The sequence below is a fragment of the Schistocerca gregaria genome, chromosome 1, assembly GCF_023897955.1.
Source record: "Schistocerca gregaria isolate iqSchGreg1 chromosome 1, iqSchGreg1.2, whole genome shotgun sequence".
Taxonomy (NCBI): domain Eukaryota; kingdom Metazoa; phylum Arthropoda; class Insecta; order Orthoptera; family Acrididae; genus Schistocerca; species Schistocerca gregaria.
In genome coordinates this window covers 1,075,499,063-1,075,524,842 of record NC_064920.1, presented here as the reverse complement: position 1 = coordinate 1,075,524,842, position 25,780 = coordinate 1,075,499,063, and the positions used below count along the sequence as shown (strand labels likewise).

Sequence of the window (25,780 nt, the reverse complement as noted above, 5' to 3'; positions counted from 1 at the left end):
AAAAAAAAAAAAAAAAAAAAAAAACCTCTTATATACATGATCACTTTACCAGACAAAACAGTAACTTACATATAACTCAAATCAGCACATCTCTGTTCCAAAAAGGCAAAGAGGTACTGTTCACATGGGAGTTGAACCTTATAACAAACTTCCTGAAAACATAAAAGCTATTACTGAAGTCAGTACCTTTGGAAAATCTCTAAAGTCATATTTACACCATTACTGCTTTTACTCCATTGAAGAATATTTAAATTTATGAAGTGTGTTTTATAAATACTTATGTATAAAGTGTATTATTGTAACCTTAAACATGTATGACTTTCAGTTGTTTATTTATAACTTGACTTTTCCAATGTGTTATGCATAAGCTGCTTTGTAGACAACAGGACCAATAAATACAAATACAAATACAAATAAAACCAGTCTTTGGACTGAAGGCAACAACAACAACAATAACAACAACAACATATCCTGATTAATGCTATTCGCATTTATGCCATCTAAATTCAGTGTAAGACATTAGTAAAAAGCTGGTACTTATGAAAAAGATGATGCCTCTTCAGTTGTATTATAGAGCTACTGATTATCTACTATTACCATCATTATGTTTATGTGATTACAGTAATATTTTTCAAACAAAATATCTTTCTACAACATTAGATGCTGAATGTTATTTCTATTGCATTATCATTTGTCATACAGCTTTGCAACAAACGCCGATACTTGCCATGTAGCTAACAGAACATTTCAACGACTGACTCTCAATATTCATATAATCAGCAGAAAGGTTTACTAATGAGGTATGGTTTTAGGTTTATTTTTAATTGGTAGGGATTCCCATTTTCTTGTTTAACTTTGGATGGGAGCTGGTTGAATAAGTCCATTCAGAATCCTGTAGAAGTAGGCAAAGTGCACATGAAAATTATTTCTGAGACTTATACTATGACTGTGTATATCACAGTTCAGTTGGAAATGGTTTTTATTATCAGCAACAAAAACCATTAAGCAGTAAATATATCGAGAAGTCAGTGTAAGAATTCTAAGATCCTTAAAAAGGCTTGTACAAGATGCAAAGTTAGCTGCTTTACACAATATTATTACTGCACATTTCCACTGAACAAACTCTTCATTTACTTTATGTGCACTCCCTCAGATGATAATTGTGAGACAACAGGGACTGAAAATATTTAAAATTATTCCATGCTCATGTCTTCAGGTGAACAGAATGGCAGATTCTTTATGGGCATAACATGCTGAAATGAACTTCTTCACTAGTTTACTCTGTTTTGACTTAATTTTAACTTGTTATCTGACTGAACCCCAAGGAATTTTACATACACTGTGCTTCTTTCAGTACATGACTTTTAATGTCTACTTCTGGTGCTAAAAAGTCATCATTGTTTATCTGTAATTATATATAAAAATCTGCTCACCAACAGGTGGCAGGAGAACACACATATTTTTTTTTAAAAGTATTACAGTTTGATGCAAGGTTTTAGAGCCAGTGGCTTCTTCTTCTGGTAGAAGGTTTGAAAGGGACAGAAGAGGGGTGAACTCTTTGCTGTGTCCCAGTTGTAGGCCTGTTTAGCTGTCATAAGAGCTGTGTTTACTAGGGTTGAATCTGGACCCTTGGTTAGTATGCAAGTGTCATCAACAAACATTACCATTTTTGAATTGCCCTTTAAAGTCACTGGAAGATTGTTTATTTAGGTTAGAAACAAGAGTGGACTCAGACCATTTCTTGATTGACGTCTCTGTCACTGAGTGTCAGTAATGAGGCTTGTGGCTAACAATCCTATGACAATGAATAAGATATGAGTAATATTTAAAGCACTGAACTTCCATTTAGGCAGAGTAGGAATCAAATTCACATTTGGTCACCCAAATTTATATTTGTGATGGGTTCCTAAGTTGTACATGGTAAATGCCAGTACAGTTTCTTTGAAAAGAACAAGCCCAATTTCCTTTTCAGTTCTTGTCTAATTCAAGCTTTTGTTCCATCTTTATTAGATTCATCATCAGTGGTATTTTAATGATAAATTTCCTTCTATCCTGACCGTCCTCTGGTCTATGTTGCCAGCTTTCCTACACCAGAGGCATAATTTTTCCTTCCTATAGCTTCTCAGTTGTTCTTGTAAGATGGAGAAGTCTTTGTCAGTATAGGAAGTAGAACCTTTGCTATTCATGTGACAACTTTAGAAATAGAGCCTGTAACCATATGTTTAGTAAAATCAAAATGAAATGTTATCTGAAGGCATGGTCCAGCACTTGGACCACTGCAGTAACCCTTCACTATGGGTAAGCACTTGACACCAGTAACGGCCAAATTAAATGGCTACCTTCCTGAGCAACTTGATTGTTTATCCAGAGACAGATTGTAGTAGGTGTCAGAAAGGTCAATTCCTGTAAGTCAGTTAGTCATGACTAATACAAATGAGCTCATAATTTCTGCTTTTAATTAACCACTGAGTGAACTGCCACCACACAAGTGGCACAAAGTATAACAGATGTCTGGCAGCGAGTGAAATGTGCCATGCAAATCGTGAAATCATAGTATTCGAATCACTGCAGAAAGAACTGAAAGCCACAAGAGAACATGCTCTGTTCTTGGATACATTATTAAAAGCCTATCTGACCCATCACATAATTGAACTCAATGAACTTTGGGAGTACAGTGAACCAAAGAAATGTGCAAAACCTAAATTTGTTTCCAGTGAGTTAAAAGTTCCGTTAAGAAATTGATTTCAACATCTCATTACAGATTGTGAACTTAAAAATGTGGAAATAAGCAACTCACACGAAGACTACGAATCGGAATTGGTGCGCAGGATATTTACAAAGTGTAATAAGTCAGTAAAACGTAACTGTCTCGATGTTGCAAACAAAGTGCCTCCTAAAAACTTTAGTCGGCCTACAGTTTTGCTTGCTGACTGCCACGGAAAAGAAATTGCAGGAATTCTTCATTTCCAGCTGGAAATATTACAAGTGTTGTGAAAGCTGGAGCAGGCCTAAAGGAAGTTTTAAAAGACTATAAAAACAATAATTACGTGAAACAAAGTGAACACATTGTAATATTGGGTGGTGCATATAAGAATGAACTAATAGTATCAAACAGAGTGTTAAGAGATGCGCTGTGTACAACGGAGGATCAAAAAGTTATTGTTGTAGGCATACCACACAGACATGACCTTACTGAGTCTTCTTGTGTGAACAGAGAAATCTAAAAAGCAAACAGGGTGTAGAAAAAGATCTGCAAGACCACTTCAAATGCTTCTTTCTTTAGTATTGACGATCTTGAAATACAGCACTTCACAACACATGGAATGCATTTAAATAAATGGGGCAAATCATTGCTCAGTCAGAAGATCAAAATGTTAGTGGATAGTGTTTCTCCCAGATGAAAGAAAAGTGATCCTATTCCACTACCACTGGTAAAGGACACGTGCAAAGTATCTTCCCTACCATGTACTCCAGTTTCAGCAGTAACACAACATCAGATATCACTGAGTACAAAAGAATGTGTTGGGAGAGAAGAAGCTTTAACTACAGTTACAACAGGTGACCCAGCTGTCCATTCTACAGCAACATTTGAACTACCTACAGTGGGAACCCAGCCACTTAGTTCATGTCATGAGCAAGAAGAAGAGAAGAGACCTCCAAGAGTAGAAGCAGTATCAAGTGTAGCGGGCAAACGGAAAACTGTACCTCCATTACGTCTAAATGATTTTGTAGTAGAAGGTAGCAAGGGGAAGAAGCCCATAAGATTAATAGTGCCAGAGATTTAATAACTTCTCAGCAAAATAGTGCATCTGTAAAGAAAGACAGGTTTGATTTTATAATCTGTTATCTTAACATTGAAGGAGTAAGGGATAAAGAATTTATTGTCAATGACTTTGGATTCGAAAATAAGTTTGATATCTTTTGTTTAAGTGAACATTGGGCTAGTGAGAGTGAACTTACATTTATTAAATTTGACAATTATAATCTGGCCAGTAGCTACTGCATAAAATTGCATTTAAGAGGTGGTGTGGCAATCTATGTTAACAAGTCACTTAGCGGCACAGTCAGTAGATTAGATCTAGATTTTCTGTGTGATGAACAAAACTTTGAAGCTGCTGGTATAGTAATAGACAGTTTTAAGTTAGTTGTAATTTCCCTGTACAGGTCACCTAAGAGTAGAACCAATGTATTTTTTGAAAAACTGTACCTGATGTTACATGTACTTACAGATACTAGATGGATACATTATGATATTGTGGTAGGTGGAGATGTGAATGCTGATTTCGATGTTACAACACAAAAACGTACTGTCACTGAACTCCAAAACCTACTAAGATAGTGCAACTTACATTCAGTCAATAACAAGCCTACTAGAGAACATGCATCTCTTGACAATATTTTTGTTAATTTTAAAACAACAGAAGAATCATGTTGTGTGACAGTATTTCCATATTCTGATCATGATTCAGTATCTTTAAATTATACAAGTAGGTTCCCTCTTGATAAGAATAACGTAAATAAGCCTGTCCCAGAAGTTGTGGTCACTAGACCAGTCACAGATGTGAAAATTGACGGGTTTTGTATGTCCCTTTCTAACAGAGATTGGTTTGGCCTGTGTTATGATGACATACCAGCAAAGGTACTATTTGATAGGTTTCTTAAAGCATTTTGGGACACTTTAATGACTGCATTCCAATAAAGAAATGCAAAGTAACTAACAGAGTCCTAAAACCAAAAGTTCCAAATAGACAAAATACGTGGTATACAAAACAGCTGTCTACTATGAAAAATCAAGTTATGTTGTTGTACAATATTTATAGAAATCTGAAACCAACCATGCTAAATTAGCCTATGTTAGATCTAGGAATGAATACAAAAAAGCAATTGTGGAAGCCAAACAAGCACACAATCTCAGAAGTATTGAGAAATCCACCAATAAGTGCAAAGCAGCATGGACGCTAATAAATAGTGCCGCCAAAGATAAAAGAAATGACAAAATTAGTATCTCTCCCAAGGAATTTAATGATTTCTTTATTAAATCAGTTGTGGAAGTAGGAAGTGCTATAATTAAACCTGAAATCAGCTCATCACAGTTACTGTCAAAAAATGTTGCTAGGTCATCAACAAAAACAAGTACTTTCAATTTCTCTGAGGTCTTATCTGGTTTTGTGTTAAGAATAGTGAAGCAGTTAAAATCATCAAACAGTGTAGATATATATGACCTGTCTTGTAAGATGCTGAAGAAAGTAATAGACTGTATAGTTTACCCCCTAACATATTGTATAAACAAGTGTATACTGGAGGGTTTTTTCCCTGATGAACTTAAACTGTCTAAGGTAGTTCCAGTACATAAAAAAAGGAGATAAAAATTCTGTCTTAAGTTACAAGCCAATATCTGTAGTCCCAGTTTTTTCAAAAGTTCTAGAATCCATAATTTACCAACAATTATCTGTTTACTCTGATAACATAGGATTAATAAGTGGATCACAGTACAGCTTTAGGAAGAACCTGTCAACCATTGATGCCATAGACAATGTTGTAAAATACATCCATCAAGTATTTGAAGATAAATGCTTTGCTCAAGTGACTTTTTGTGACCTAAGCAAAGCCTTTTCTGTGTAGACCATACACTACTAATCCAAAAAATGGACTTTTATGGTGTTAAAGGTAACAGCCTTAGCTATTAAGATCATATTTACAAAACCATAAGCAAGCTGTCTGTGTTGGGAAAGGAATGTCCAGTATAGAACAAGTTAAGGTAGGTGTTCTGCAGGGATTCGTGCTGGGCCCTTTCCTATTCCTAATAATGATAAATTACCTGCCATTCATTTATTAAATCCAGAACAGTACTCTAGGCTGATGATACAACGTTTCTGGACAGCAGTAATGATCTTAATAGCCTTAAAACATATGTTACAGGGACAATTTAGCAAGCTTCAGTCTGGTTTAAGGCAAATGGGTTCTTGCTTAATGAAAGCAAAACCCAGCAGATGGTATTTAGTTTAAAAGACAAGTTTCCATCAGATGATCCTAGTTGTGTTAAATTTTTGGGCATATATTTGGATGATAAACTCTCTTGGAATCCACGTATTAAGTATGTTAGTGGTAAATTGTCTAGGGTAATACATTTGTTAAGGTGATTAATGCACTGTGTAGCTAAAAATTATGTTAGAGTATCTTACTACTCATTTTTCCAAAGCATGATATCCTATGGTATTATTTTATGGGGAAACTCCACTTGTGTGCATGATATACTATTGCTGGAAAAGAAAGCTATTAGGATAATGACAGGCTCACCATATAAGGCTCATTGTAAACCTTTGTTTACTCAACAAAAAATCATGACAGTAATAAACCTATATATTTATTATGTTTTAATCTACACAAAAAAAGAACTTACCTAACGTAAAATGCAGGAGAGGTATACATTGTTACAGCTTTGGGACAAACAGCTGTATCTATACGCCCTACCACATACTGTCAAAATCAGTTAACAGTTATAAACTTATGGGCCACAAATTATTTAACTAACTTCCACAAGCTATACAAAATTTACCAGAGCAACAACACAAACAAACACTTTATGACTGGTTAGTTATAAACCCATTCTACAATATAAAGGATTTCATGACCTGTGCTATTAAACTGTAACATTAATAACAATTCTGTTCTTTTATAGCATGTACTGTATCGTATTATGTGTATGACTTTGTCTATTGTTGTAATGGCTTGTTGTTGTTGTGGTCGTCAATCCTGAGATTGGTTTGATGTAGCTCTCCATGCTACTCTATCCTGTGCAAGCTTCTTCATTTCCCAGTACCTACTGCAGCCTACATCCTTCTGAATCTGCTTAGTGTATTCATCTCTTGGTCTCCCTCTACAATTTTTACCCTCCACCCTGCCCTCCAGTACCAAATTGGTGATTCCTTGATGCCTCAGAACATGTTCTACCAACCAATCCCTTCTTATAGTCAAGTTGTGCCACAAACTCCTCTTCTCCCCAATTGCATTCAATACCTCCTCATCAGTTTTGTGATCTACCCATCTAATCTTCAGCATTCTTCTGTAGCACCACATTTCAAAAGCTTCTATTCTCTTCTTGTCTCAACTATTTATCGTCCACGTTTCACTTCCATACATGGCCACACCCCATACACATACTTTCAGAAACGACTTACTGACACTTAAATCAATAACCGATGTTAACAAATTTCTCTTCTTCAGAAACACTTTCCTCACCGCTCTCTACTTTGGCCATCATCAGTTATTTTGCTCCCCAAATAGCAAAACTCCTTTACTACTTTAAGTGTCTCATTTCCTAATCTAATTCCCTCAGAATCACCCGATTTAATTCGACTACATTCCATTATCCTCGTTTTGCTTTTCTTGATGTTCATCGTAAACCCTCCTTTCAAGACACGGTTCATTCGATTCAACTGCTCTTCCAAGTCCTTTGCTGTCTCTGACAGAATTACAATGTCATCAGCAAACCTCAAAGTTTTTATTTCTTCTCCATGGATTTTAATACCTACTCTGAACTTTACTTTTGTTTCCTTTACTGCTTGCTCAATATACAGATTGAATAACATAAGGGAGAGGCTACAACCCTGTCTCACTCCTTTCCCAACCACTGCTTCCCTTTCATGTCCCTCAACTCTTATAGCTGCCATCTGCTTTCTGTACAAATTGTAAATGGCCTTTCGCTCCCTGTATTTTACCCCTGCCACCTTCAGTATTTGAAAGAGAGTATTCCGGTCAACATTGTCAAAAGATTTCTCTGAGTCAACAAATGTTAGAAATGTGGGTTTGCCTTTCGTTAATCTTTCTTCTAAGATAAGTCATAGGGTCAGTATTGCCTCACGTGTTCCAACATTTCTATGGAATCCAAAGTGATCTTCCCCAAGGTCAGCTTCTATCAGTTTCTCCATTCGTCTGTAAAGAATTCACATTAGTATTTTGCAGCTGTGACTTATTATACTGATAGTCTGGTAATTTTCACATCTGTCAACACCTGCTTTCTTTGGGATTGGAATTATTATATTCTTCTTGAAGTCTGAGGGAATTTTGTCTGTCTCATACATCTTGCTCACCAGATGGGAGAGTTTTGTTAGGCCTGGCTCCCCCAAGGCTGTCAGTAGTTCTAATGGAATGTTGTCTACTCCCAGGGCCTTGTTTTGATTTAGGTCTTTCAGTGCTCTGTCAGACTCTTCACGCAGTATCATATCTCCCATTTCATCTTCGACTACCTCCTCTTCCATTTCCATAATATTGTCCTCAAGAACATCGCTCCTGTATACCCTCTATATACTCCTTCCACCTTTCTGCTTTCCCTTCTTTGCTTAGAACTGGGTTTCCATCTGAGCTCTTTATATTCATGCAAATGGTTCTCTTTTCTCCAAAGGTCTCTTTAATTTTCCTGTTGGCAGTATCTCTCTCACCCCTAGTGAGATAAGTCTCTACATCTTTACATTTGTCCTCTGGCCATCCCTGATTAGCCATTTTGCACTTCCTGTCGATCTCATATTTGAGACATTTGTATTCCTTTTTGCTTGCTTCACTTACTGCATTTTAGTATTTTCTCCTTTCATCAATTAAATTCAGTATCTCTTCTGTTACCCAAGGATTTCTACTAGCCCTCGGCTTTTTACCTACTTGATCCTCTGCTGCCTTCACTATTTCATTCCTCAAAGCTACCTATTCTTCTTCTACTGTATTTCTTTCCCCCATTCCTGTCGATTGTTCCCTTATGCTCCCCCTGAAACTCTGTACAACCTCTGGTTCTTTCAGTTTATCCAGGTCCCATCTCCTTAAATTCCCACCTTTTTGCAGTTTCTTCAGTTTTAGTCTACAGTTCATAAGCAATAGATTGTGGTCAGAGTCCATATCTGCCCCTGGAAATGTCTTACAATTTAAAATCTGGTTCCTAAATCTCTGTCTTACCATTATATAATCTATCTGAAACCTTTTAATGCCTCCAGGGTTCTTCCATGTATACAACCTTCTTTCATGGCTTAAAGACAATAAAATTATTATTATTATCATTATCATAATAGGCAGAGAGCATATGTCTCAAATGCCAAAAATTGTCACATAGGAATTAACTAGACGTAAAATACCCAGTATAAATTAGAAATTATGAGAATTGTGCATCCTGAGAAGTTATCTTGAATGACTGGAATTAATGCTGACGTCTTTATAAATAAATATAGTACTATTTTTCCAATGTTTCAATAATTAAAGAAAAGCTGGGTCAGTTGCTCTTGTTGCTTTTCACCAACCATACAGGCTTTCTTGTTTCTCATCAGCTCTGTAGATGTGGAGCTTCAGACCATTGTAAACTCCAGTGCACACAATGGCCCCTGTAACAAGGAGCAGAAGTACATGAAGTGAACAAGCATGAACACCACTGAAGCGCAGACAGAATATCTGCAGAGCACTCCTTAAGTAATAACCAGTAAATGTAAGCAGGCACAAGACTGTTCATCAGAAGTGGCTGTTATACAGGTGAGGCCTTATGCCTTTATCCATGACTCAGCACATCAGCCATTGCAGAAGCATTGCAAGCCAATGGTAAAGATCACTGATTAGGCTACATGGATTCATTACTGAATATTGCAATTCATATTGCTATGTATAAATCTAACATGGTTTATCACCAGCAAACAGCTTTCTCAAACTCTCTATTGACAAGAGAGCTCCACAGCACATGTGCTCCCAAAGACCTATTCCAAAAAACTTCTTGACCCTCTACTTAAGACTCCTCTCTTCAAAAATACCCATTACCCAGAGTGCAGCTGTCTGCTCTTATTTGTCTGTGTTACTCCATCTCTTCCAGTGGCTTCTTATGCCATGATTGTAAAATCACATACTTATGTGTACATTTAATACTAAAGATCATATGAATCAAATGAAGTACCTCAGTGCACTGAATATTTGGGTGCCACACGCTATATGTCTTTGGGTGAGAAATAAACAGAATTTTAATAAAAGTTAATCTAAGTAATCACATTTCATTTAAAATCTAAAGTACAGTCCTGGAAATGGAAAAAAGAACACATTGACACCGGTGTGTCAGACCCACCATACTTGCTCTGGACACTGCAAGAGGGCTGTACAAGCAATGATCACACGCACGGCACAGCGGACACACCAGGAACCACGGTGTTGGCCGTCGAATGGCGCTAGCTGCGCAACATTTGTGCACCGCCGCCGTCAGTGTCAGCCAGTTTGCCGTGGCATACGGAGCTCCATCGCAGTCTTTAACAATGGTAGCATTTCGCGACAGCGTAGACGTGAACCGTATGTGCAGTTGACGGACTTTGAGCAAGGGCGTATAGTGGGCATGCGGGAGGCCTGGTGGACGTACCGCCGAATTGCTCAACAAGTGGGGCGTGAGGTCTCCACAGTACATCGATGTTGTCGCCAGTGGTCGGCGGAAGGTGCACGTGCCCGTCGACCTGGGACCGAACCCCAGCGACGCACGGATGCACGCCAAGACCGTAGGATCCTACGCAGTGCCGTAGGGGACCACACCGCCACTTCCCAGCAAATTAGGGACACTGTTGCTCCTGGGGTATTGGCGAGGACCATTCGCAACCATCTCCATGAAGCTGGGCTACGGTCCCGCACACCAGTGGTGTCGCGACAGGCATGAATGGAGGGACGAATGGAGACGTGTCGTCTTCAGCGATGAGAGTCGCTTCTGCCTTAGTGCCAATGATGTTCGTATGCGTCTTTGGCGCCGTGCAGGTGAGCGCCACAATCAGGACTGCATACGACCGAGGCACACAGGGCCAACACCCGGCATGGGGAGCGATATCCTACACTGGCCGTACACCTCTGGTGATCGTCGAGGGGACACTGAATAGTGCACGGTACATCCAAACCGTCATCGAACCCATCGTTTTACCATTCCTAGACTGGCAAGGGAACTTGCTGTTCCAACAGGACCATGCACGTCCGCATGTATCCCGTGCCACACAACTTGCTCTAGAAGGCATAAGTCAACTACCCTGGCCAGCAAGATCTCCGGATCTGTCCCCCATTGAGCATGTTTGGGACTGGATGAAGCGTCATCTCACGCGGTCTGCACGTCCAGCACGAACGCTGGTCCAACTAAGGCACCAGGTGGAAATGGCATGGCAAGCCGTTCCACAGGACTACATCCAGCATCTCTACGATCATCCGCATGGGAGAATAGCAGCCTGCATTGCTGCGAAAGGTGGATATACACTGTACTAGTGCCGACATTGTGCATGCTCTGTTGCCTGTGTCTATGTGCCTGTGGTTCTGTCAGTGTGATCATGTGATGTATCTGACCCCAGGAATGTGTCAATAAAGTTTCCCCTTCCTGGGACCATGAATTCACGGTGTTCTTATTTCAATTTCCAGGAGTGTATATTGCTTGAGATTATTGTATTGTTACTGTCAACTATCTAATGAAATATTCCAATTTGTATTTAATGTCACAAGGTCATCATTTGATTTCAGAGCTTTGGACTACAGCCTGAATTAATTGTGAAAATGCTGCTTACACTAATTATTGATGTATCTGGACTATCCCTCCAAAACGTTCTAAGACTGATTTTATTCCTGGCAAGTAACTACAGTGGCTATTTGAACTAACAACTGTAAACAATAAATGTGCATTTGACAAGGCAGTTGTGAGCAGGCAGTGTTAAGTAGTAGATGTGCAGCTGTAGAGTGTCAACAGTGTTGTGTACAAATTGCAATGGAGCAACATCTCTAAATCAAGTGTTCAATGAATGGTTTGGAGAAGAGAAAATGTCTACAAAGTTGTGCCACATACATTGATTGCCAAACAAAAGCAACAAAATGTGGATATCTGTCACAACTTGATTGAAATGCAAAACATGAACAGTCCTTTTCCAAAAACTTATCACAGGTGATGAGACTTGGTGTTGCCAATATGAACTTGCACAAAATGACAAAGTGCAGAAATCCATGAGTGGTCAACTCTCAGACAAGATAACTGACATTCAAGCTAATGTGACTTGCTAATCAGACATCATCCCAAAGAAGGATTTTTCTGACAGTTTCACATGTCTGTATGAATGTCCTGTACATTGTACTCAAATGGGAGGAGATTATAGATTGTACATTTTAACTTGACACCTCTGAGTTAGTGCCACTTCAGAATGTTTACTCTCTTTGCCAGCGTTAACTGTCTAAAAGTATAGGGTGCCATAAGAATAAGTAGCCATTGGGAATCTAGTGTTGAGTCATGTGGCATTGTGCATAGTGATTGTTAATATCATTTACATCAATGAGAAAAGAACCTGTAGCTGGTCCTTTTAGCAGCTCACCATCCACTTTTGTTTCACTTCTACACTGTATTAATCAATTACATGTTTGTTTCTGTTGTAAGCTATGAACTGGCTACTCTAGCAGAAGGAGGTGTGGCTTGTCACTGCAGCCAGTGTGCTATGGGCTGAGTGCAAGCTTTTGTTCCTTGCATACTCTGTTGAGGGATCGAGTTAAAGTGTGCAGCCAGTGTGTAGAACATAAGAAGCAATAAAACCGTTACCTTAACTTTTCTCTATTTTTTATTACTCCAGTTTCTAAACTTTTTCGCCTGACGGGATATGTTAAGTCATTTTATCAGAATGTTGTGTAACTGCTTCTATTTGTAATAGTCCAGGAAGCATGTGTGTGCAGTATGATAGCATGATGTCATATATTCTGAGATTGAGTGGTGTCAGGATATCTTGCATCTATGCAGTGTGTGTTTACATGTCTAACATTGTCTAATAAATGCTGTCCAATGACATTTCAACCATGTTGTTGTAGTTGGTGTGCACTCATAGTCAGCAGAATAATGTCCAACTCATGCACCACTCTTCAATGAAAAGTGACCCAGCAATCATGGTGTGCTTGGTACAATGTAGTCTTGTATGCAACTTGTGGATAACATTTTTGGTAATCATCTGATTTACTGCAGGTGTCCTTATCATGTTTCATTACACAATATACACACAAATGTTAAAAATAACATAAATTTCAATTACATTGGTTGCAGAGTTCAGAGTATTTAGATTACAGATAACATCTTGGTCTTGTTGCACTCATCCCAATGATATGGTGAAATCAGTGTGCTAGTTTTATTTGTATTTTAAGCAGTGCATTCCATAATTCATATCTTTTGCATATAGGTGTAATTTTGTAACTCTTGACCAACACCATTTGCTGTGGAATTGGTTCATATTAGTGTCCATTTCTGGGAGTATCTAATCTGTTAACCATTGCTCTCCAATTCCAAATGAACCTTCCCAATCCAACAGCTATTGTCCTAGATAGGATGTATCCCATTCATGCTGACTGGCAATTGCTTAATCAGGAAAAGCTATCAGAGTCTTGTCAGCACTGGCACTTCATTGTAATGTCATAATACAAGTCACACATTTCTTCCTTGGCAATTTTATAATGATATCTTGACACCTGGTCTCCAGTTTAACAAGGTGCACACTTATTCACATACACCAGCAAACCATACTTTGTTGCAATCATTAGCATTATTCAAATTTCCTGATCTGGCAACCAGTATCATATGTACTCATTTGAGTAGTAAAATGTCACTTAAGTTTATACCCTTACAGTATACATATCTTTGATTTTTTTTTCATGTCCCTAAGGTTCTCCTTCATGATGACAACATGTGAGTAAATGGATGTGATTCTATTATTTACTTGTATCTCTTTATATTTTAGGCCTTGGAAGTGCTACTGGATGCTGGTGCTGATCCAAATATTGTAGATGAATGTGGGGTATCACTGCTCAACATTGTGTCAAGTAGACCTGTGAATACCAAGGTATTGTAATTACACAACAGAAAAATTTTTTGTTAATTGTTTAATTATGTCAGATATGTGATATGAAATTTATTAAATCCCTACATATGACCCACATTTCAAGAACACTAAAATAAAATCATCACTTTGAAGTGTTAGCAATACAGACACAAGTTTTAAAAAATGCCATAAATGCTGGCACGCATTGCATAACTAGGAATTCCACTACCTGGCACAGAGAGGAAACTCTCACTGTCAATTGAACTATTCTCCTGTTAATTAGGAGGTTGTACATACCTCTCAGTGAAAGAAAGCATTAAAAATATGATGTAAGAAGATGAAGCATGAATTGCTGTCCACAGCTAACTTTTCTATTGAATGTGTTTATAAGGTTGTTAAATCAAAGGAATATAATTACATGAAAGTAAAAGTATTAACTATTCATTTCATTTCATTATGTACACAACACAAACCCACATGCAGTTTTAAAGAATATATAACACACATTCAAATAACTAATAAAATAGAATTAGAATAAAACACTATTTGCAACACACATCGTTATAGGTACAGAAAGCTGGCTGAAGCCAGAGATAAATTCTGCCGAAATTTTTACAAAGGTATAGATGGTGTTTAGAAAGGATAGATTGCATGCAACCGGTGGTGGAGTGTTCATCGCTGTTAGTCGTAGTTTATCCTGTAATGAAGTAGAAGTGGATAGTTCCTGTGAATTATTATGGGTGGAGGTAACACTCAACAACCGAGCTAGGTTAATAATTGGCTCCTTTTACCAACCTCCCGACTCAGCAGCATTAGTGGCAGAACAACTGAGAGAAAATTTGGAATACATTTCACATAAATTTTCTTGGCATGTTATAGTCTTGTGTAGATTTCAATTTACCAGTTATAGACTGGAACACTCAGATGTTTAGGAGGGGTGACAGGGACAGAGCATCGAGTGACGTTGTACTGAGTGCACTATCCGAAAATTACCTCAAGCAATTAAACAGAAAACCGACTCATGGAGATAAAATCTTGGACCTACTGATAACAAACAGACCCGAACTTTTCGACTCTGTATGTGCAGAACAGGTAATCAGTGATCATAAGGCCGTTGCAGCATCCCTGAATATGGAAGTTAATAGGAATATAAAAGAGGGAGGAAGGTTTATCTGTTTAGCAAGAATAATAGAAGGCAGATTTCTGACTACCTAACAGATCAAAATGAAAGTTTCTGTTCCGACACTGACAATGTTGAGTGTTTATGGAAACAGTTCAAGGCAATTGTAAAATGCGTTTTAGACAGGTATGTACCGAGTGAAACTGTGAGGGATGGGAAAAACCCACCATGGTACAACAACAAAGTTAGGAAACTACTGCGAAAGCAAAGAGAGCTTCACTCCAAGTTTAAATGCAGCCAAAACCTCTCAGACAAACAGAAGCTAAACGAGGTCAATGTTAGCGTTAAGGAGGGCTATGCATGAAGCGTTCCGTGAATTCGAAAGTAAAATTCTATGTACCGACTTGATAGAAAATCCTAGGAAGTTCTGGTCTTACGTTAAATCAGTAAGTTGCTCGAAACAGCATATCCAGACATTCTGGGATGATGATGGCATTAAAACAGAGGATGACACATGTAAAGCTGAAATACTGAACACCTTTTTCTAAAGCTGTTTCACAGAGGAAGACCGCACTGCAGTTCCTTCTCTAAATCCTTGCACAAATGAAAAAATGGCTGACATCGAAATAAATGTCCAAGGAATAGAAAAGCAACTGGAATCACTCAACAGAGGAAAGTCCACTGGACCTGACGGGATACCAGTTCGATTCTACACAGAGTACGCGAAAGAACTTGCCCCCTTTCTAACAGCCATGTACCGCAAGTCTCTAGAGGAACAAAAGGTTCCAAATGATTGGAAAAGAGCACAGGTAGTCCCAGTCTTCAAGAAGGGTTGTCGAGCAGATGCGCAAAACTATAGGCCTATATCTCTGACGTTGATCTGTTGCAGAATTTTAGAACATGTTTTTTGCTCGAGTATCATGTCATTTTTGGAAACCCAGAATCTACTATGTAGGAATCAATATGGATTCTGGAAACAGCCATCGTGTGAGACCCAACTTGCTTTATTTGTTCATGAGACCCAGAAAATATTAGATACAGGCTCCCAGGTAGATGCTATTTTTCTTGACTTCTGGAAGGCGTTCGATACAGTTCTGCACTGTCGCCTGATAAACAAAGTAAGAGCCTACGGAATATCAGACCAGCTGTGAGGCTGGATTGAAGAGTTTTTAGCAAACAGAACACAGCAGGTTGTTATCAATGGAGAGACGTCTACAGACGTTACTGTAACCTCTGGCGTGCCACAGGGGAGTGTTATGGTACCCTTGCTTTTCACAATATATATAAATGACCTAGTAGACAGTGTCGGAAGTTCCATGCAGCTTTTCGTGGATGATGCTGTAGTATACAGAGAAGTTGCAGCATTAGAAAATTGTAGTGAAATGCAGGAAGATCTGCATCGGATAGGCACTGGGTGCAGGGAGTGACAACTGACCCTTAAAAGAGACAAATCTAATGTATTGTGAATACATAGAAAGAAGGATCCTTTATTGTATGATTATATGATAGTGGAACAAACACTGGTAGCAGCTACTTCTGTAAATGCATCTGGGAGTATGCGTGCGAAACGATTTGAAGTGGAATGATCATATTAAATTAATTGTTGGTAAGGCAGGTACCAGGTTGAGATTCATTGGGAGAGTCCTTAGAAAATGTAGTCCATCAACAAAGGAGGTGGCTTACAAAACACTCGTTCGACCTATACTTGAGTATTGCTCATCGGTGTGGGATCCATACCAGATCAGGTTCATGGAGGAGATAGAGAAGATCCAAAGAACAGTGGCACGTTTCATCACAGGGTTGTTTGGTAACCTTAATAGTGTTCCGGAGATGTTTAACAAACTCAAGTGGCAGACTCTGCAAGAGAGGCGCTCTGCACCGCGATGTAGCTTGCTCACCAGGTTTTGAGAGGTTACGTTTCTGGATGAGGTATCGAATATATTGCTTCCCCCTACTTATACATCCCAAGGATGTCACGAATGTCAAATTAGAGAGATTAGAGCGCAGACGGAGGCTTTCAGACAGTCGTTCTTCCCGCGAACAATACGCGACTAGAACAGGAAAGGGAGGTAATGACAGTGGCACGTAATAGATGACTGATAGACTCACACACACACACACACACACACACACACACATACACACACACACACACACACACACACACACTGCCAGAGAGACTGCAGTCACGTGTGTGTGTGTGTGTGTGTGTGTGTGTGTGTGTGTCTGTCAGTCATCTATTTTTGGCAAAGTCCTTGTTGGCCGAAACATTATTTGTGACAACCCTCTACCTACTTCCTAAAATTCACAAACCCAATCATCCCGGCCACCCCATTGTAGCTGGTTACCAAGCCCCCACAGAACGTATCTCTGCCTATGCAGATCAATATCTTCAACCCATTACATGCAGTCTCCCATCCTTCTTCAAAGACCCCAACCACTTTCTGGAATCCTTACCCAATCTGTTACCCCCGGAAACCATCCTTGTAACCATTGATGCCACTTCCTTTTACACAAATATCCCACACGTCCAGGGCCTCGCTGCAATGGAGCACTTCCTTTCACGCCGATCACCAGCCACACTACCTAAAACCTCTTTCCTCATTACCTTAGCCAGCTTCATCCTAACTCACAACTTCTTCACTTTTGAAGGCCAGACATACCAACAATTAAAGGGAACAGCCATGGGTACCAGGATGGCCCCCTCGTATGCCAACCTATTTATGGGTCCCTTAGAGGACGCCTTCTTGGTCACTCAGGCCTGCCACCCTAAAGTTTGGTACAGATTTATTGATGACATCTTCATGATATGGACTCACAATGAATCTGCTCCAGTCCTGAATTCCTGAACCATTACACCAACAACCTGAAAACAGCTTTTGCATCCCGCAACTACCCTCCCAACCTGGTACAGCAGAAAATAACCAGAGCCACTTCCTCATCCCCCCAAACCCAGAACCTCGCACAGAAGAACCCCAAAAGTGCCCCACTTGTGACAGAATACTTCCCGGGACTAGATCAGACCTTGAATGTGGCTCTCCAGCAGGGATACGACTTCCTAAAATCCTGCCCCGAAATGAGATCCATCCTTCATGAAATCCTCCCCACTCCACCAATAGTGTCTTTCCGCCGTCCACGTAACCTTCGTAACCTCTTGGTTCATCCCTATGAAATCCCCAAACCACCTTCCCTACCCTCTGGCTCCTACCCTTGCAACTGCCCCCGGTGTAAAACCTGTCCTATGCACCCTCCCACCACCACCTACTCCAGTCCTGTAACCTGGAAGGTGTACACGATCAAAGGAAGAGCCATGTGTGAAAGCACCCACGTGATTTACCAACTGACCTGCCTGCACTGTGACGCTTTCTATGTGGGAATGACCAGCAACAAACTGTCCATTCGCATGAATGGACACAGGCAGACAGTGTTTGTTGGTAATGAGGATCACCCTGTGGCTAAACATGCCTTGGTGCACGGCCAGCACATCTTGGCACAGTGTTACACCGTCCGAGTTATCTGGATACTTCCCACCAACACCAACCTATCCGAACTCCGGAGATGGGAACTCGCCCTTCAGTATATCCTCTCTTCTCGATATCCGCCAGGCCTCAACCTCCGCTAATTTCAAGTTGCCGCCGCTCATACTTCACCTGTCTTTCAACAACTTCTTTGCCTCTGTACTTCCGCCTCGACTGACATCTCTGCCCTTACTCTTTGCCTAAATATGTCTGCTTGTGTCTGTGTTTGTGCGGATGGATATGTGTGCGTGTGTGTGTGTGTACGCGCGCGAGTGTACACCTGTCCTTTTTTTCCCCCTAAGGGAAGTCTTTACACTCCCGGGATTGGAATGACTCCTTACCCTCTCCCTTAAAACCCACATCTTTTCGTCTTTCCCTCTCCTTCCTGAAGAAGCAACCATCGGTTGCGAAAGCTAGTAATTTTGTGTGTGTGTTTGTGTGTTTTGTTCTTGTGCCTGTCTGCCGGCGTTTTCCCGCTTGGTAAGTCTTGGAATCTTTGTTTTGAAAGAAACTTCCACATGGGAAAAATATATTAAAAACAAGGATTCCAAGACTTACCAAGTGGGAAAGCGCCGGTAGACAGGCACAATAAATAAAACACACAAACACACACACAGAATTTCTAGCTTTCGCAACCGATGGTTGCTTCTTCAGGAAAGAGGGAAGGAGAGGAAAAGACAAAAGGATGTGGGTAAAAAAAAATTGGATGATTTATTCAAGAGAATGAGCTTCAAAAATTAAACAATTTAATAATGTGTTGGTCCACCTCTGACCCATACGCAAGCAATTATTTAGCTTGACATTGATTGATGAATGTGTGGGATGTTCTCCTGAGGGATACTGTGCCAAATTCTGTCCAACTGATGTGTTACATTGCCCTACTATCCCCAGTAAGGTAGCCAGATCTCTCCCCAATTTAATGAGGGTCCTCCATCAAGCTCAGGATTTTGCCAATGTAACATGCCAGTTGGACAGGATTTGGCGCAGTATCCCTCAGGAGGACATCCAACAACTCTATCAATTAATGTCAAACAGAATGACTGCTTGTGTAAGTGGCAGAGGTGGACCAATGTGTTATTAATTTGCTCAATTTGTGAAACTCGTGCTCTTCAATAAACGAAACAGTTCTTCTGGAACTGTGATCATTTATTTGTCTGTATACGAGGAGGGACCCAAGTGATATGGGACTCCAAGGGCGCTGCCACTCATAGACGTACTGCAGGGTTCTCATGCTAGATAGTGGTAGTTGAGACCTTCATGAGACAGCTGTGCAGACGGCGTCAGTGTAGAGCTGAACATGCAAGTGTGGTATTGTGTTCCTCGGACTGTTGGCGGACTACCTCTGCGAAATCGTTATGGCAACTTTAAAAGAAAAAAGTGTGTGTGTGAAATTTTGTTTCCTGCTTAAAAAAACTGCAACCAAGACACACCAAATGCTTCAGAAAGCTCTCCAGGAGGACGCTATGAGCCTCACACAGGTTTCCAAGTGGTTTGGGCGCTTTAAATGTCGTGAGATGTGTGTTGAAGAGCAAGCTCATTCTGGATGCCCTTCAACATCGCGAAATAAGTAGAACATTGAAAAAGCCCTCCAAAAGGTCAACAAGGATTGTAGCCAAACGATTGACCAAATTTTAGCAGAGACAGGAATCAGTTGGAGCTCGTTCCAGCAGATTTTGAGTGAGGATTTGCACATGAGACATGTTGCTGCTAAATTTGTTCCTCACCTTCTCATACAGGAGCAAAAAACCATCTTCATGAATGTGTGTAAGGAATTGAAAACAGAGGTTGCAGGTGATCCAAACTTCTTGAACAAAGTCATTACAGGGGATGAGAGTTGGTATTATGGGTATGACCCAGAAACCAAGCAAGCGTCAAGCCAGTGGAGTACTCCCAACTCTCCCAGACCAAACAAAAGTGAGGCAAGTGAGGTCAAATGTGAAGACAATGATCATTGTCTTTTTTGATGTTCATGAAATTGTGCATCGGGAATTCGTACCCCCTAGCCAGACAGTTAACCAGCACTTTTACTTGGGTTTTTAAGGCGTCTGTGAGAGGATGTGAGGAGGAAATGCCCGGAACTTTGGCGATCAGGTGACTGGTTTTTGCACCACGACAATGCTCCAACACACATGGCCTTATGAGTGACCCACTGTTTGGCATCTCAGAGGTGGTCTGTCATTCCCCACGCTCCTTATTCACCAGACTTAGCCCCATGCAACTTTTTCCTATTTCCACAAATGAAAAAAATGCTAAAAGGGGAGCATTATGACAATGTGGAGGCGGTAAAAACAGCTTCGCAAAGGGCACTGGACAATATCAAACTTGAAGGGTTCCAAACATGCTTCCAATGGTGGGAAAAGAGACTTGACAAGTGCATCGCATGTAATGGAGAGTATTTTGAAGGTGACTGAAGTAATTTTGTAAAAAGGTTCACCAATAAATTTTTTATGACAACAATCCGGTTTCTTTTGGGTCCCCCTCATATGTACATTACATCTACTAATTTTCATCCCATTTGAATAATTCCTTCATGGTGCATCTTTTTTTTCTTCTTTTTCTTTTCTCTTTTTCAGTGTTTATTGCTGTTATTTGATTCCTGGTTTTCCCAGACTCTAGACTAAACTGTTGTGTTTCTCCTTAGTAACATAACTATGTGTCTTCCCTTTAACCACTTATTATTCTTACAGCATCATAATTTTTCTGTTTTTGAGCAGGCAAAGGTAACATTGTGTATAAATCTAACAGTAATATAGTCTTTGGTTTATAACTGTGTACAATGAGACATGAAACATAGCCATTGTTCCCCCTTTTACTTAATTGAAGTCTTGATACTGAGACACTTCTGTTTGAAGATATTTATCTAGATATATAATTTCCTTGCTTTTCTATGCCATACAATGCGTGTATGTTCTCTACCAGTGTTAAATATTTTGTAGCTCTTGCTTCAGTACTGCTACAACTATGAGCAATAAAGCTTGTTCGAGAATTTTCTTGCTTGTATAGATTTTCACTCTTTAGATTTACTAGCTTTATTTTCATAACTTTCCTTTTTACGGTGCACATTTTCAGATACATTTTTGACACCAATATATCTAATGTATAACTGATGTTTTTGTGGATGTGTTCTGCTACCTTGTAAATGAGCATGTAGACAGTAAAAATATGCCTCATCCTGTAACATCAGATGTTTGTTATTCAGAATACTGCACTGGCTTCTTCTTGGACTAAGTTTGCAGTATTTTTCTTTAAATTAGTGTTGGTGCATATTGGTGTATAGTGTAACATTTCTTAATTCATCAAAATCAATATTTTAAATTTCTTTACAATACAGAATTCAAATCTCTGTACTCTGTGTGGCCAATGTTTTTGTAAAAGTATTATGAAAAGGTAATCTGCTACTGACCATATGGCGGAGATGATGAGTCGCAGATAGGCACACCAAAACGACTATCACAAATAAAGTTTTCAGCCTGTATGGCCCTTGTCAAAAATAGGCAACACCTATGCATGCATGCACATGCACACACACACACACACACACACACACACACACACACACACACACACACACACAAACATGACTGCTGTCTCAGTGAACTGTAGCCACAATGTTGTATGGCTACACTGCAGTGTGGCTACAGTTCCCTGAGACAGCAGGGTGTGTGTGTGTCTGTTGTCTATTTCTGATGAAGGCTTTATGGACTGAAAGCCTTATTTGTGACAGTCTTTTTCTTTTGCCTCTCTGTGACTCAGCATCTTCGCTATATGGCGAGTAGAAACTTTCGTTTTCATAATATTGTTACATACCATCCTGGACTTTCCAATGTTTTTGTAATCTATATAAAAGTATGTATAAAGCTGACCATATGAATGTATGTCCATGATTTCCTCCCAAACCACTTGATCAATTTCAACCAAATTTGGCACACAAACAGCAAACACCACAAGAAAACCACTGTGCTGTTTATAACCTACTAATCCCAATACCAGCAGAGATATTGGCAACAATGTACTGATTTGCTCCTGCTTTGTGAGAGGGCAGGAGGGATTGCTCAGGGATAGGGGAACTGCACATAGAGAGTTGTGCAGGAGTACATAGACAATGGAGGAGCGGATGGACAGAGAGGCATGGGTGTAAGAGATGGGCACACATGTGGTAAGCATATGGAGAGAGGGACAAGAATGTGATGGACAGATAAGGATGTTGATGACAGGATGAATGGGATGGATAGGAAGAGGAGAAGTGGAGACAGAGAGGAGGTGATGGACAAGGGGAGGCAGGTATGGTCAGAGTGATGGAGGAGGAGGAGATGGGCAGAGAGGCTGGGGAAGAAGGAGGAGGTAGAAAAAGAGAGGGAGGAGGATGAGATGGACAGAGAGAGACGGAGGAGGAAGTGGACTGATAAGAGGTAGGAGGGTGAGGTGGACAGAGAGACAAAGGAGGTGGACAAAGAGAGGGCATAGGAAGAGTCTGGCAGAGGGAGAGAGAGGAAAGGGATGAGATGGACAAAGTGAGGGGCAGGATGAGGTGGATAGAGAGAGGGGTAGGAAAAAATAGAGAGGGGGGAGGAGGATATATGCACAGTTTGCCCTCAGTGTTTGTTTCCCTTTTAGTAATGCAATAGGAATGAATGTTACAGCTTAGTGGCAACACAATGGATAAATGCACAGCATGTGCTCAGTTTTTTCTACCTCTTTGTAATTATAATAAACAAAAGTTTAATGTTTCTTACATTCTATTACCAGTATGTAAGTATATCCATATCATGCTCAGATTCTTTGAATATAAATTTTTGCACATTTGCTTTCACCGAGGTACAATGAATTTTATCACTTATACTGATAATGTGTCTAAATAAATAGATCGCCTGTGTCAGTTGTAGCTGGTATAATACTTTTCGCTCTGCATCCAACATACATTGAGTGCAAAAACTTGTTGTTCATCCAGTCACAATAACTATTTAACAGTGACATTTCTAACATTCACATTAATCAAATACTTGTAATTTGATAAATCCTTTCTTTACATTTCTTGGTTGTAAAAAGGGCACAATCACTTGCTGACAAGACATATTCCGACATCGAGGTATCTGAGATAGGAAGAATATGAAACTTTATAATTTCATAACATTTTCTTTCAATATACAATCATTATCAGCTTTTCCATATAAAAGAGAAACAAGTGGTGGAAAATTGCTTAATTAACCAATAGGTATATAAACATAACATTGGTACCATGCTAGTACCCACTCCAGCCACAAAGCAGAGATATAATACACTCTAATTGCATTCGGAAGGATGACAGTTCAAACCTGTGTCCAGCCATCCTGATTTAGGTTTTCCATGATTTGCCTGAATCACTTCATGCAAATGCTGGGATGGTTCCTTTGTAATCCAATGGGGCTAATGACCTCACTGTTTGGTCCCCTCCCCCAAATCAACCAACCAACCCATTAGAGATATTTTATTCCCTCATGAGTGAGAACCCTCCATACATTATCATACCTACGTCATGTAATATCTATGAGTATTATGATACAACTTATTTATTATTCGAATAAAAATAAGATTTGTCATCTGTCCTAAGAGACACTATGCATGGTACACTGGATATCTCATATAAATATCAGTTACAAATGTTGCAAGTTATACAAAAGCTATTATTTTCTGGGTTCACTGTGACCCCAGTGAAGCAGCATTGACCTCTGCCTATTTGCACCAAGACTTCATAATGCAGTGGCAGCAGCTCCATTTATGAATTGCACCATGCAGTTGCCAGTTCTCCAATACTTAATAAGACAAAAACTAAAGCATGGTTCCTCTATAAGTTAACCTATCAGTAAAAATCATTACCAATCCTTTATCTAACAATCTTGTTGTCGTGGCTAGAACACTAGGGGTCAAGTAACCCCACAAACTAGAGTACTACTTAATTGACTAGAAACTACAAACTGATATAATTCAATGTGCTTTTCTCCTGTAGTTTAAGCAGAAGTTCCTATAAGTCATATTATTACCATTATTTAAACAGTAGAAATACTGTTTCCTTATGCTAACAATTCTCATTTAGCTGTTTAACAACAGTTCTTGTGGTATCTTCTAGATAGGGCAACAATAAAATTCACTGTGGCTGCTGATTCTTTGACTGTTACTGTAACACTGCCTTAGAATTGAGCACAAAAATTGTTTTAGGCATGACAAATATTAAACTTTTAAATTAGCTTCAGTTCCATGGAAATAATTGTGCCCCATGGTTTTGATGTAATCCAGGACAGAAGGAAGATCAGCACTGGCCATAATTTCGTATGTATATTATTGCAGTTCTAGATTTCAGCTGACTGTGCAGCTATCACAGTATCTTATAGGTATCATGAAGACTTCTTTTTGACTGCACTTCACATTTGTGTTGGCATTACCAGAGAGGTCTTATGTAATACCTTATAAGTAATTTCCAGTAAAAAACTTCTGAACCACTGTTTACATAGTCGCGAGTAGGCCTAATTTTTCGTACATGTATTTTCAGTGTTTTCCGGTAACTTAATTGTCTTTCTGTTACTAAAATCGATTTGTACCATGAGTGTAAAGTGCCTGACGTGCCATAGAATCGTTAGCTCTGGGATCTGGTGTGATTCATTAGTAACTTTTTTCATTGGGGCGATTGTAGTGGCGTGGGAATTGGGAAAATGAGCGAGAGTCATCAGTGGTTCTGTAGGCTATGCAGTAGAGATAGAAAGATTGTGGAACAGGAGGGGAAAATTGCTCCCCTTCAGGCTGAGTTAGATCAGGCTAGGTGAGAACTGGGCAGGTTAAGGGGGGAGAAGGGTAAAGAGGGGTGGGAAGTGGCAACAGGCATAAGGGACAGGCCAAGAAATTCTTCTGACAGCTTTGTTATTAATGTACAAAATAGGTTTGACCAGTTGCCTCAGTCAGAAACTGATGAACCTCTCACAGAAGTAGATGTAGACAGGGCTCAACAAGCTTTCAGAAGCAAATTGAATAAGAATGTAGGGAAGTCTCCAAAGAGAAAGAAAGTTTTGTTGCTAGGTAGTTCGCATGTTAGGGGTGTGGGCCAACTTCCGCAGGATGAATTAGGGTCGGAATACCAGGTCACAAGTGCTGGACTGAGGCAGGTTACAGAGAAGTTCGGTTCACTATGTAGAGGCTTTACTAAGGAAGATACCGTAACTATTGTGGGTGGTCCAGGCAACAGTATTGACAGAGATCCGGGGTACAGCATAGAGTGTGACATGGCAAAGATTGCATCAGCATGGAGTCATACCAGTGTTGGGTTTGCGTCGGTTCTGAAGTGCCATGACCAACCTCATTTGAGCTCT

General features: G+C 39.7%; 1 protein-coding gene across 1 annotated transcript in view; it reads left to right on the top strand.

The window, feature by feature from the left end:
* Positions 1–25,780, top strand: part of LOC126281675 (serine/threonine-protein phosphatase 6 regulatory ankyrin repeat subunit A-like) — a 362,879-nt gene that overhangs the window by 233,786 nt on the left and 103,313 nt on the right. Inside the window, exon 15 of the mRNA XM_049980838.1 lies at positions 13,728–13,829. Within this exon, the coding sequence (XP_049836795.1) occupies positions 13,728–13,829 (102 nt within the window). The remainder of the gene's footprint in view (positions 1–13,727; positions 13,830–25,780) is intronic.